Raw genomic sequence first — 15,720 nt, 5'->3', positions numbered from 1 at the left:
GGTTAAAAACATACCATATTTGTCCTCATACATGCCCTCTCTCCTCATCTAAAAGTTTATCTTAATATGGTTAAAACGTACCATATTTGTCCTCAAACATGGTCTCTCCAACAGTCTAAAGGTTTAATTATCTTAATATTGTTAAAAACATACAGTATTTATCCTAAAACATCCCCCCTCTCCTCGTCTAAAAGTTAACCTTAATATGGTTAAAAACATACCGTATTTGTCCTCAAACATGACTTCTCCCACAGTCTAAAGGTTTAGTATCAAAGTTTAGGGAGGACTTATTTGCAAACTACTTCAGCTTACTATGTTAAAATTGACAAGTCCACAAAAAAGAAGCAGGAAGGGAGCTTTTTGTCAGCAGGGACTTCTTTGTGGATAACTATGGTATGTGTTCCTAGCACTGATTAAAAGAACTTGGCTGAATATATTTTTCCTTATTCCTAATTTTGTGTAATTATTTCTATGAATTGATGTAGCTAGAAGTTTTTTTGTCAAAATCATTTTCAGACTGCTGTTTAAAATTTCTTCAGAGAATATAAAAAGGTTTGATAAAACCATCTACTGGTTACTTACAACATTTCAGAAGGAATCCTTACTGTTTCCCTGTCTTGTGTTAACCAGATCACCTAACACTGAATCACACGACTCCATTCTATTGCCTTCTTGCTTGATAAATACTATAATGCCATAAAAGTCAGTTTGGAAATTCATTTTGTAATCTCAACAACCACAGAACACATGAAAACAAAAGGTCCACCTACCTTTGGAATAATTAAAATGAGTTCCAATTCCAGAGATATAATGCTCGTATTAAAATGTGTCTGTAAAGGATTCTAACTTAGTCTTGAGTTACTTCCCTTGGCAAACCATTTGTCTTTCATTTGACAATGAATCTACAAATTTACAAAATCTGTAGAGCAACATTTTTTTGTATATAAATAGTAGTGGATGAGTTCAGATATCTGACCTCTAGATTTGCTTGCATATTCGTTTCATTGTCCTTTGAACTGTCAATTTGAGGAACAATCTCCTAGAAGTAGAGGTGTCACAATTACGACTCACGGCCGAACCTGTGTTATTCAGAACGGTTTAGATTCATTTAAGTGGCTTGCTCCAGAGGACACAAACATGGCCACAAGAGCACCAAGGAGTGGTAAGATGGTCCATGTCCTCCCAGGAGCAGGAATTTGTACAACACATCTTCACTTGAGCTCTATTGGAAGATATGGCTGCCCTATTTGACTCCAGGGATGTATTTCTAAAAGTTACTTTACATCCAGTGTCAAAGGTAATGTTGCCATTAAACTTGATTGTACTTTCTCACTTCAATGATACAGAATGCATGTACTTTAATTCTGGATGTGCATTGTACATGCTCCCCGTGGAGTAATATGTTGCTTTTCTACCTTCAGCTAGAGGAAATATCCCCGAGTGGTAGAGTATCTGCATGACTAGAATATCTGGAATCACATCTTCTATCCCCAGTGGAGGTACATTTTGCAGTGTTATTCTGTCCTACGGTCCTAATACAGTAAGTACATGTGTACTCTTTAAAAGACTTATTGTTCCATTGTCAGTTCATCACAGACCACTACAAACAATATTATTGTAGAGATCGAGTCAGATCTATTAGGGTGTTCACCTCACATATATTAACACGTTGGATTACCTGTTAAAACACCAGGTATAAACTGTTCGTAGTTGTGATAAATAATTATCACAGGACTGTTTATAATATTATATGCTAAAATTCAATCTACTTTTGTGAAAAAAACAAATTTTTGAAATAACACTCCTGACCTTTTCCTTAGAAATCACATGTTAGCCAACAATAAGGAGTACCAATGCAAATATGATTTTTTTTTCCCCTTAAAGTTTTTCAAAACTATCGGACCTTGTTATTTCGAAGTCAGCGGGGTCATCGAGAACTTCAAGAGCAATCGAGGTAACACAGTATATTTTATATAGAATTTTAACTGTTGGAAATAAGATAACAAAGTTTGACTGTATTTGCTTTAATTCCCAGTGACACCAACATCCAGACAAACTTTGAAATATATAACTTAACTGTAAAGTTGGCCACGTTTTTGGAATGGAGTATATGAGATGTTAATCCAAATTATATTACGCAAAGAAAACAAAGGGACATAACTCTTACCTATAGTTGGACCTTTTTCTAATATAAGATGTAAGAGAGAAATGCAATAGAAGTGATACACTGAAAACAAGGGGAAATAACTCTGTACAGCAGGCCTCTTTCTGATTTTCAGAACAAGAGACATGACATACCATGGATAACGTTATACACGGAAAACAAGGGGAAATAACTGCATGCCTCTTTATGAACTTCAAAATAAGTGGACCTCTTTCTGAATTTCAGAACAAGACAAGAGAGAAATACCACGGACATGCAATGTAATACACAGAAAACAAGGGGATATAACTCTGTATAGTGGGCCTCTTTCTGAAATTCAGAACAAGAGAGATGTTTCATAGATAATGCTGTACTCAAGAAACAGGGGACATAACTGTGTTTATTGTGGGGCCTGATTCTGGAATACAGTACAAGAGAAATATACCTTGGACATTTTATACACAGGGAACTAGGGAACACAACTCTTTTTAAATAAGGTGTGCACTATATGCAAATTTTTATGGAAATTCACGATTTGCATCAACCAATCAAATTAAGCCAGGACATGCCAACCAATAACAATTGGTCCAACATCAACCAATCAAATTAAGCCAGGACAAGCCAACCAATAACAATCAGTCCAACATCAACCAATCAGAAGAGAAATAATATTTTCTTAGTTGCTGATTACAATCAAAATTCATACTCCTTATTGAAAGAATTTTTCCAACATATTTGGAAATCTGTATAACAAATTTCCTTGAGAGATGCACATGAAGAGTAGAAAAATAGGCAATATACCGCAATATCAAATTATTTTCATGAAAATCTAAAAGAGTTAACATAAAAAGTCATGGTTATATAGAATTAACTTAGTTTCAAAATAGAATGAACATAACACATACAGCTAACTCTATTTTGTTAATTATTATTTTAAACAGTGTAGATAATGTAAAAATTTATCCAATCATCTACACCCATTCAACATCAAGGTAACTCATTATATGTATTTTACAGAATTTCTTTCAGTAAATCACATCTTGTTTCATAAGGTGTTTTCCTGACATTTTTAAAGCCTATATATTTTTTCTGCAGTAAGTGAACAGACTATAACATTACCATAAGAGCCCCGGGTCGTGATTTGATTTAAACTTCAAGAGAAACTGTTACCAGCACAGTTATTAACTATAGTAATAACCATTTTTTACTGGCGGTACTCAGAAAACTAGTGTCTCAGGGGTGCTAGGAAATCTAAAGGCTTTAAACATGGTGACACTTGAACAGGAAATAAATATATCGTGTAAGATTATATATCGTCATATATCAAAGTCGAAACAAATAAATATATCGTGTAAGATTATATATCGTCTTATATCACAGTCAAAACAAATAAATATATTGTATAAGATTATATATAGTCTTATATCACAGTCGAAACAAATAAATATATTGTGTAAGATTATATAGTCAGATCATCACAGTCAAAACAAATAAATATATTGTGTAAGATTATATAGTCAGATCATCACAGTCAAAACAAATAAATATATTGTGTAAGATTATATATCGTCTAAGATCATCACAGTCAAAACAAATAAATATATTGTGTAAGATTACAGTCTAAGATCATCACAGTCAAAACAAATAAATATATTGTGTAAGATTAAATACAGTCTTAGATCTTCACAGTCAAAACAATTAGGCAGTGAGGTTGATTTTTTAAATTTTCATCGGGGTATGAAAAGAATTTTTTTTTGCAAACTTTGTAAGAATCCGCAATTAATTATATAAATATATTGTGTAAGATTATATATCGTCTTATATCACAGTCGAAACAAATACATATATCGTGTAAGATTATATATCGTCTTATATCACAGTCGAAACAAATACATATATTGTATAAGATTATAGTCTTAGATCATCACAGTCGAAACAAATACATATATTGTGTAAGATTATAGTCTTGGATCATCACAGTCGAAACAAATACATATATTGTGTAAGATTACAAAGTCTTAGATCATCACAGTCAAAACAAATAAATATATTGTGTAAGATTATAGTCAGATCATCACAGTCAAAACAAATGAATATATTGTGTAAGATTATATAGTCAGATCATCACAGTCAAAACAAATAAATATATTGTGTAAGATTATATATCGTCTAAGATCATCACAGTCGAAACAAATACATATATTGTGTAAGATTATATATCGTCTAAGATCATCACAGTCAAAACAAATAAATATATTGTGTAAGATTACAGTCTAAGATCATCACAGTCAAAACAAATAAATATATTGTGTAAGATTATATATCGTCTTAGATCATCACAGTCAAAACAATTAAGCAGTGAGGTTGATTTTTTAAATTTTCATCGGGGTATGAAAAGAATTTTTTTTGCAAACTTTGTAAGAATCCGCAATTAATTACATAAATATATTGTGTAAGATTAAATACAGTCTTATATCACAGTCAAAACAAATACATATATTGTGTAAGATTACAAAGTCTTAGATCATCACAGTCAAAACAAATAAATATATTGTGTAAGATTATATAGTCTTAGATCTTCACAGTCAAAACAAATAAATATTATTAAAATTCTTTTCAACCAATTTCAAGAATATTCCAGAGTAACATTTGTATGACAATAATCTTAACAATACATATGCTTTATGTTTTCTTTCTTTCTTTCCTTTCTTTCTTTCTTTCTTTCTTAATTTCTTTCTTACAACACTGCCTTAAGTTGTTACAGAACAGTGAGTAAAACCTTATTAGCGCCTCCAGTAACAGATTCTTCTAAGATATTCTCTCCGGAAAGATAAAATTACTATGACTTTACATTTAAATATATGATGGTGCCAATATTCTTCTAATGTTTCTTTTCATTTCACAAACCTAAGCAATTCAGAAAATTAAATTATATTTTCTGGTTCAGTTGGATTAATTATAATCTGTCTGTAGTAAAACCTAATAATATTAGTTAGACATTACATATATAATTAGCAAAATGTTCAAGGGTTTGCTTTCAAATATCAACTTTAAAATGTAAAGTTAAAATTTTAATTTCAAACACAGTCACTAGACATTCCATTGTGATATATAAAATATTCTTTTCATTAATTTCAAATCTGCTTAATATACAGATTAACATTATATACTACATGACGATCTGTATCCTAATCAGATTGCTTATAATTCCTTAAAATACAATTGTTTAAGTATTTTACACGATAAGGAACAATTCATGGTCAGGCTTTAAAAAAACACTTTTTTTTCTCTTTTTCTAACTTAATTTATTGACATACAGTAACCTCACCAAATATTCCACAACAACCGTTTCTTTTTATCATTTTTTCCCTTTCCCTTGGTTTGCAGGTTCTGCCAAAGTATTCTTACAATTCAAAGAGAATTATATTTCTTATCTATTAAAATCACTTTCTTTTATTATTTTTATGTTCTGTTTTCAATTTTATAAATTTAGATAATCTATGTTAATATTTATATTCTCTCCTCCACTGATGATATCAAGTTTAGGGGAAAATATTACAAACCTTGAAATTATAATCCTACTTAATTCTTTTTTTTTTTTATTTGGGTAAAACATTTGGTTAGAATTATTATTTTTGTAACATAATATCTAACGGACTAATTTTCTTATCAGTAAGCAATAAACCTTGATAGTCTTACACATACCCGCATCTTTGTTTTCTACAAATATTCACAGAAAATATAATTTCCCTTTGAAGAAAACATATTCAATAATTAACAATTTCGACATAAAATTTTGCGGTCAAATGAAAAAAAAAAAATCATAAATCACCTAATTACATCAATTCACTGAAAACAGATAACAATCGATTACTAACTAATATACAAACAGTACAACAACAAAAACTGAAATTTAATGAGTATCACTAGTCCATGTCGATCACGACTGAGGGGTTTAATAGAATAAAAAAAAAACATTTATAGGATTCTCTTGAGGCTCAAGTTTGCTTGCTTGCTTGAGTTTAAATGCTGTCAAACAATAATACAGAACACAACCTTTAACCTGAGCTGGTAAATCACATATACACTCATCTCTTTATTGCTACTGATTCAAATCATATAAAATGTCATACTTTTATTTCAGAGATTATTTTCCTCTACAGGCATCAATTAACTTAAATTCCTCATAATCCATGTTATATATATACATGTTTTCAAAAAAAGAAAAAATGTATTGCAAAAGCATCAAAACATGTGTTTCAAATATTCAAATTGCATTGAGCCGTTTGATATGAGCATACATATTCCAAACTCGATTTGTTGATGAATGGGTTATCAACAGAATATATTCAGTCCAGTAATTAGATCTACTGCAGCTTGTAAACCAGTAAATACTGAAAACAAAAACTCCTTCAACGTCCTAATTATGTCTGTGTACCAAAGAAATCTAATTCCGAGAGGAAAAGAGAATATCTGAGGCCTGTGTACTAATGGTTACAATGTTTAGAGGTGCAGCCCACAGTCGCAATGCTCATTCTGCAACGCAACTTACTCATTTACCGACTGGCTGCATTTGGAAACTAAACAAATTTTCATTAAGTCATAGTATTTATATATAAAGAATATACATATTTTATCTAGCATTGTTTTCAAACATTTCCAGGATTTCTATTAAAATTTCTAGGATTCCTTTCAAAACTACAATTGTGAGAAAAAATTATATATATCATCCAAAATTATCTTAAAAGGAAAATTTTGAAACATTGCTCATTTTCTTTTTATACAATATTTGAAATAGCAAATAACAGAATCACAATCACACCCTTAATACAAAGTCCTTATTGAATTTGAACTGATATTTTTTCTGGATTCTGGTACCCATGATTATTCAGTTTTTTATGTAATCTATACTGTATTTATTTTAGAACATTTACAAAGCAAGTTATACAAGTTATGTTAATCACTCTTGTTGGCCGAGATGGACGCGGATGGAAGCGTGCGCGGGGTTTTACTGTGGGAGGAAACCAAAGCACCGAGAAAAACCCACGTGGTCGGGCAGGCGACACTTAACCTTTTCACAGCCAATCGGGAAATCAAACCAAGGCCACCTAGTGAAAAGGCCAATGACTTACCACTGTGCCAACCGAACAAACAATTCTAGTTTATTTTGTTCAAGATTCTAACACCTCTGGCCCCCATAAACTTGTTATTAATTTGACAAGACTTGGTAGCCCTCTTTTAAACATGCTACCTGGTCAGATATTGTTAACCCATTACATATATACTTCTTAGTTAGTTCAAAAGATGGATGCATCTGACCCTAATTTGACCCCAAGTTGACCCTAAGTGACCTTGATAGTTTATAAAGCTCACTCATATAGAAGTACAATGATTGATAGTTCTAAAATCCAAAATTTGACTGGATAAAGCCAAGACTCCTCTGCCATAGAACTTTTGGTAATTGGGTATTTGCTTAAATGTTTTAAAACAATCTGACTTTAAATGTGAGTCAAGGTTGTTTATTTGAATACATCTGATTGTGTACATGCAATTCAATATGCCTCTGGCCAAATATTATGATCCTGGACTTCATGTTTACTGCAGAAAACGAATAATCGTGAAGACACTAAGCCCAGACGGCCTGAATATCGCAACCCTGATTTTCATCTTATTCATTAAAGGCATTAATTATGAATCACTATATAAAATTTATTAATCAACAAATATATTATAACAAACTTAAGATCATTTGTTTTGAACAAACTTGATAGCTGTTAAACCAAGCATAATACTGGATAAATATACAAAGACCTTTTGCTTCTGGGATTTCCCGACTTCCTGATCATTTTACGGTTTTACCTCCCAACATCGATAATGAATTAGAAGAGGAAAACATGTGGATCACACAATTTTATATTAATCACTATGCACACACATACCACCAATACTTGTTTATTTAAGTTTGCAGTCAATTCCAAATTTTGATAACAAAATGAACTTCCTATTTTGATAACACCACTGGGGAGAACCCTCAATCCTTCTATTTACTGGCCAACTTCTAATCTGAAACTCATTCAGACTTTGGAGTTTAAATTTAATCATTTGGTATTGTCATTCCCTAAAACAGCTGCCATAAGACATCAGGAACATATAAAGACGTCAGGAATATTAACACATCCGAAAATACCAAACACAAAAAAATCTACAAAAAACAGTTTTATTGTTTTTTTGCACCTACAAAATTGTACCAAAATTACTACTATTACTTTCTTCAATGCGTTTTTGTTTTAGATGTTTAATATCCTCGCAACAGCCAGGCATATGAGGATGGGTGTCATGGAGACAGAAATTACCAGCCAGGCATATGAGGACGGTTGTCAAGGAGACAGCAACAGCCAGGCGTATGAGGGTGGGTGTCAAGGAGACACCAAAAGCCAGGCATATGAGGATAAGTGTCAAGGAGACACCAACAGCCAGGCATATGAGGATGGGTGTCAAGGAGACACCAACAGCCAGGCATATGAGGATGGGTGTCAAGGAGACACCAACAGCCAGGCATATGAGGATGGGTGTCAAGGAGACACCAACAGCCAGGCATATGAGGACGGGTGTCAAGGAGACACCAACAGCCAGGCATATGAGGATGGGTGTCAAGGAGACACCAACAGCCAGGCATATGAGGATGGGTGTCAAGGAGACACTAACAGCCAGGCATATGAGGATGGGTGTCAAGGAGACACCAACAGCCAGGCATATGAGGATGGGTGTCAAGGAGACACCAACAGCCAGGCATATGAGGATGGGTGTCAAGGAGACACCAACAGCCAGGCATATGAGGACCGGTGTCATGGAGACACCAACAGCCAGGCATATGAGGACAGATGTCAAGGAGACACCAACAGCCAGGGTCATATGAGGTCGGATGTCAAGGAGACACCAACAGCTAGGCATATAAGGATGGGTATCAAGGAGACACCAACAGCCAGGCATATGAGGACGGGTGTCAAGGAGACACCAACAGCCAGGCATATGAGGATAAGTGTCAAGGAGACACCAACAGCCAGGCATATGAGGATGGGTGTCAAGGAGACACCAACAGCAAGGCATATGAGGATGGATGTCAAGGAGACACCAACAGCCAGGCATATGAGGACAGATGTCAAGGAAACACCAACAGCCAGGGTCATATGAGGTCGAATGTCAAGGAGACACCAACAGCCAGGCATATGAGGTCGGATGTCAAGGAGACACCAACAGCCAGGCATATGAGGTCGGATGTCTAGGGGGACACCAACAGCCAGGCATATGAGGATGAGTGTCAAGGAGACACCAACAGCCAGGCATATGAGGATGGGTGTCAATGAGACACCAACAGCCAGGCATATGAGGATGGATGTCAAGGAGACACCAACAGCCAGGGTCATATGAGGATGGGTGTCAAGGAGACACCAACAGCCAGGGTCATATGAGGATGGGTGTCAAGGAGACACCAACAGCCAGGCATATGAGGATGGGTGTCAAGGAGACACCAACAGCCAGGCATATGAGGATGGGTGTCAAGGAGACACCAACAGCTAGGCATATGAGGACGGGTGTCAAGGAGACACCAACAGCCAGGCATATGAGGACGGGTGTCAAGGAGACACCAACAGCCAGGTATATGAGGACGGGTGTCAAGGAGACACCAACAGCCAGGCATATGAGGACGGGTGTCAAGGAGACACCAACAGAAGAAAATAAAGCTCAGACATATCAGTGGAGTTCAATACTATGTATATTAAAGGAATTCTACAAAACGTATAAGATATGACAACAAAACCTTTGACCCTTAAATATTACACACGGCATAATTTTAAAAGTAGTAATGAGTTTAAATCATACTATGAATAAAAGTGACTGCACTATTAAAGTTATAAACCATATCTACTTAGACAAGCTATACTTAAATAAACAGTTCTAAAACAGAGTCTTTTAAGATTGCGAAGACGGAGATGTCCCAGAGACAGCTATTCAGATCGTCAGAGAAAAACAAGTGACAATTATCACAGTGTAACTGGGATTGGTAATTTCCTTAGAAACGGTTGTCAATGCAGATAAATTAAAACTAGTGAGTTGTACTATAATTCTAATATCTCAAATGATAAGCTATTTCCAATAGTTTTTACAACACAGACTTGCCAACTTCCTCGGAATTTCTGATACTGCACTTGTTAAAATGTTCAAGCCTCAGCAAATTATATTTGTAATCTTCCTAACAAACTTGTACATTCAATTTACATATTTTACAATATTATTGTACACATTCAATTTATATATTTTACAATATTATTGTACACATTCAATTTATATATTTTACAATATTATTGTACACATTCAATTTATATATTTTACAATATTATTGTACACATTCAATTTACACATTTTACAATATTCTTTCTCCTGGACTAATCAAATTCTATTATTATCAATTACTTATTGATGATGATTATAATGTCCAAATTTAGATAAAAAAATCAGGAGCCCCACCCCCCCAGTTGGCAGATAGTATAATAGTTTTTAAATATCAGAAATTTTCTTTTTAAGACATTCAAGATAATATAATTTGGTAGAAAGTAATATTGTTTATTTGTATCTATTTCACATGTCAGAATGAACAAATATACAATGTATATCAGGTGGCTATCAATTAATGGAATTCATCAAAAATCACACCTTGTCAATAGTGTTTTTTCACCTAGATGGACCAGGTTACAGACTTCTGGGTTTATAAGGCCATTTTTTTTCATAAAAATCTTCTCATTACAACTACAACTTTTCAGAGTAATGTATGGTTACACACGTAATGTATTAAATTGAACTTTAAATTTCCATTTCCCTAATATGAATTATGTCCATTTATTATAAGTTTCATTGACATTTTCTCTGTTTACGACTGAAAATTATCATATCCAATAGGGTTATAATAAATGACATTGTGGAAAATATATATAGAATTATCTATTTTCTGAGAGTTAAAGACGGTGAAATATTAAGCCAATAGGCTCAAGATTTCCATCTCTATATAGTACGTGGAACAGGACACTTACACTTGTTATTGAGAATGCTTTCTAAATCCAAAACTTCTTAACAGATGGTGCAACAATCTGATCACATTACAAAAGGAAAGAAAAAAGGGTTTTCAAATCTTTTTTTTCAAAACATAAAATGCCTTTACATATTAATACATTGAACCCACATTACGTTTTATTTGGAGCTCTCTCTCTCGTGGGGATACACATTACGTTTTATTTGGAGCTCTCTCTCTCGTGGGGATACACATTATGTTTTATTTGGAGCTCTCTCTCTCGTGGGGATACACATTACGTTTTATTTGGAGCTCTCCCTCCCTTAGGGATACACATATCTTATTAAGCAAATCAATATGAGAAACAATTTGTGGTCATATCAATTTCAATTTGATTTTAATACAAAAACAAATATCAGTGTTACCGCAATAAACAGTAAGCAATGCGTAATGAATAACCACAATAAACCCTGCTGAAATGTGATGTTCACGTGACATAAGAGGCATGACTATTATGTGCTTAAAGTATCCGGAGATAAAAAAAAACCTTATTGTCAATGGCTGAACAACAAATTCCTCATACAAACCAGAAACCCATAAGAACAGAGTTAGATGACTCGCGTCCCAGTTAACCCTCTGAAATTCACGCTGGTAAATAGCCATTTTTTAAATTGATGAATGAATGAAACAGAAATTCTAGGGAGTAAAGAGAAAAAAAAAAGTTGAAAAGTCCAACTCAGCAACCATTATGAAAGGGGTATCATCAAATGTTGATAAACAGTCGGTAAAATGTGTAACACAGAACACCTCTACAAATATCAGCAGTTCAGATTTTTTTACCCTGGCGCAGAAACCAGAGTATCATCATTAAATAAACAATGACACAACATCGTATCTCGCTGTATATAAATCACACGTCTTTCTTTATCACCTTTATCAACTTTAAATAAAACAGACAATAGTAATTTGTCTTCAGACAAATCATGAAGATTGGAATTATCGTTTGTTCCAACTTCATGATTTCTGGAATATAATATACAGCGTGTGCTAAACATGAAATGTTAAACAACCGGCACAAAATATTTCTTTGAAAAAAGAATAGCTATGAAAGAGGCGGAATTTTAAAATTTATTTAAAATGGTCTTAAATTCAAAAGAGTTACATTTCTAAATATTAAGTAAATCAGCCTGTCTATTGAAGGGTGGCGTACATTAAAAACTTAGAATTATAGTAATGTAATATTCTTTCTTAATGAACATTTTCCATCTACAATATTATGTACTATATACATAATTTCCTTGTGGAAAACTAACGGCATTATGGTCAGATGGTTTTTTAACAGCTCAGAAAATAATCAAACATAAAAATTATCATATTTAACCTATCTACAGGTTATGAGTTAACTATTGGCTAGAATGACAATTGAAATAGTTAATTAATCTATCGCTGACATAGATAAGTTAAAATGCTCAGAATATCGGCACATTGTGTTGAAAATTGACAATATTGTAATCCCCAGTAGCTTTTTCTCTTTAGTACTTTACCACGGGTAATTTAATGCAATGCTAAAAGAAACTATAGATAATATTGTATGGGCGATGATATTCAAGTCAAGAAATTCATTATAATTAGTATCAAATAATTCAATAGAAACATACCGATGTTAAACGGAGAAAAATAAAATTGTGAGCTGTAATATGAATTGATATTCTATATGGTATATATACCAGGCCTTGATAAATGTCTCTTAATGTAAGGAAATTCTTAACTTAAATGTTTCCAGAGGAAAGCATTACAGAATTTAAAGGGAAAGTCCTAGTTAATCTTCCTTAGATTCTGTTAAACTTTCATAAAGAAAATTTAAAGATAAAGAGTTTTCTAAGTTAAGGAATATTGATTAAACTGAACCTCAAACTTAGTAATTTGCGATATCCTACTTTGCAACCGAATGCATTACATTATCAATATCTACAAGGGCTAGGTTTCATCAATGTCCCTTAATTAAAGGAATTTCCTTAACTGAAATGTTTCCAAATACAGAATTTAAATCTTTAGTTAAGGAATCTTCCTCAGATTCAGTAAAGCTGATGAAACTGAACCTCAAACTTAGTAAATTTACAATATCCAGCTTTGTTCAATGTAACCAAATATATTCCATTATTAATATCTAACATTAAGTTTCCAGTTACACTTATTTAGTTATTTACTGATTTTCAATATTGTTATATACTAAATACTTCATGTACGTATCATATAGCTGTGAACGGCAATACTAGAAATTGACAAATAAAGCTACAGAGCGTTTAACACCAAGAAAGATTTTTGAGATATTATCACAGCGAAGGTTAGCTGGCTGAATAGATAAAATATCTTGTTGTTCGGCAAGGACCATCTATTACGGTAAAAATGATATGCAAATATAAAGACATTTAAAAACTACAGGTCAATTAACAAGAGATGATAACTTTCTCTGGTTAAATATTTAAATAGATGCATTTTCTTCACATTATGTAATAATTCATTGGTTAGTTTTCTCATCAAGGAAATAAAACCACACCAATAATGACATTCTAATAATAATATGTTACAAAAAGTGAGATTTGTTTTACACAGGCTTCAAATACTTGTTTAGAATGTACAAAAATCTATATGATTAGGAAAATAAAAAAATAATTGAATTGTGTAAATTTGAAAACAGTTTTAGTAGTTCCAAAGTGCAAGTGGAAGAAATTGGATGTCCATCTAAAAAGTTATGCAAAGGAAATAAATTATGAATTCTCAAAGATTCAAACTACACATTGTTATGTCTAGTAACAACACAAAAAGTTTGGAATCTGTAAGGAAAGAAAAACTAAACCAACATATGAACTCTAAACAAAAAGTTCAGGTTTCGTTTTTAAAGACAGAAAAGAAAATACCTGGAGCAAAAGAATAAATGTATGTATACATTAACATAAAACATAACATAATAAAGTTAAAGAAGTAAACAGAAAAGTAGAATGTATAAGGCTATAGATGGGTACTTACCCTATCCAGCGAGGGGTCGGGGTCCCGGTCCAGCTGTTGAACGTATCATTATACATTGTAGACTCTCACAAGTTGTGGTACTGTGGGGCAAAAACAAGATAAACTTCACTCCCCCAAAAAAACCACAAGATAACTTCACTTTGTGGAAAAAACTGACTTTCGATTCCCTTACATCTACACACCACAGGGCATGTCGCTCCTCTCGAGTCAACCAACCTTTTTGGTAGTCTCCAATAGTTTTTTAAAAGGCTTATACCTATACAGTGTGTATAAGAGCAATCAATGGCTAATTGATCCCTCCGATGCCACCAGCGACAACTCGGCCAAGAAAAAACTTATGTTCAGATAACTACACAATAAGGTGATCAGTGACGGTCAAGTGTCCTGAAATGACCACTATATAGTAGGGTTAGTTCTGGCATGGTGGACAACGACACACCAATGTAATAGGATAATTGGCATATGAACTGGAGTAGAGGTATATACAGCTAGCTGATGTCACATCTACACTAGTATGTATGTACAGACAGATCTACTACTCTCGAGCTGGCAAAACAGGCTAGTGTTTTAGTAGAGAAGCACACCACACGCTAGGCGAACTAACTCAGACTAGAACAAGGTCTATACCTACGGCTCATCACTCTAACTCATAAACCTGGACAAGGTTAACTTCTACTTAAAATCAAACACCAATTCAGGCATGGAATATCAATATAAATAATGTTTTAGTAATACAATGGATATTTACCCTAAGGTAAGTTTTCTATTATCTTGGTTTTACATATTTTAATAAATTACAACATTTTAATATTATCTGCACAGGATTATACAAATCATTTGGATATTATAAAGAATTCAGGTAAAACAAGATTCATAAATATTCAGCTGTTTATATTTTTTTTTTCCTAAACATAAATAATTTTAGAAATATCATTTTCACCAATGTTAATTGTTTTTTCATCATTTTTAAATGAAACATTTTTCAATAGAAATATTTTTGAAAAACTGCATGTTATAAATAAATCATCAGAATAAATCCTAGATATTGAGCATAGAATTATAAATCATCAAAATAAATTCCAAATATTGAGAATAAATATCATTAAAGTTGTCGTAAATATGATAAACACCAATTCACCACAGGTTGATCAACAGTGTGTGGAGCTCAGTGGACAAGTACCTATACACTTAGTGAATTTTATGTTGATAACACCGAGACATCAATTCCTCTTCCATCCAATTAACATCTCGGTGTTCGCTGTATGACCTCGCACCAATATACTTGTTATTTTTACCAATTTTGAACAATTGAGTTTTTATGTTGTTTTCTTTTTGTAAAAAAAAATAAAATAAAATACTTAAGAATAAATTTCTATGTCTCATAATTCCTTCATTGTTTTATTGAAATACTCAAAGTGAAATCCACAATACTTTCAGATTTTATTTAGGTTATAGGTAGTGACGCGAATCGGTTGAAGTTTCTTGA

At 32.9% G+C, this 15,720-nt stretch overlaps 1 protein-coding gene across 2 annotated transcripts in view; it reads right to left on the bottom strand.

Moving 5' to 3' along the window:
• The window catches only part of LOC117314663 (zinc finger protein 793-like), a 306,489-nt gene extending 291,473 nt beyond the window's left edge, over positions 1-15,016 (bottom strand). For both annotated transcript variants that reach the window (XR_004529560.1, XM_033868744.1), the window contains exon 1: positions 14,235-15,016. Coding sequence is in view for 1 of the 2 variants with exons in the window: in XM_033868744.1 (XP_033724635.1) it covers positions 14,235-14,290 (56 nt within the window). In the remaining variant the exon portion in view is untranslated. The remainder of the gene's footprint in view (positions 1-14,234) is intronic.
• Between the last annotated feature and the right edge of the window lie 704 nt (positions 15,017-15,720).

The sequence above is a fragment of the Pecten maximus genome, chromosome 16 (genome assembly GCF_902652985.1).
Source record: "Pecten maximus chromosome 16, xPecMax1.1, whole genome shotgun sequence".
Taxonomy (NCBI): domain Eukaryota; kingdom Metazoa; phylum Mollusca; class Bivalvia; order Pectinida; family Pectinidae; genus Pecten; species Pecten maximus.
The sequence above is the reverse complement of the archived record's forward strand: the minus strand, read 5'-3'. Positions and strand labels throughout refer to the sequence as shown.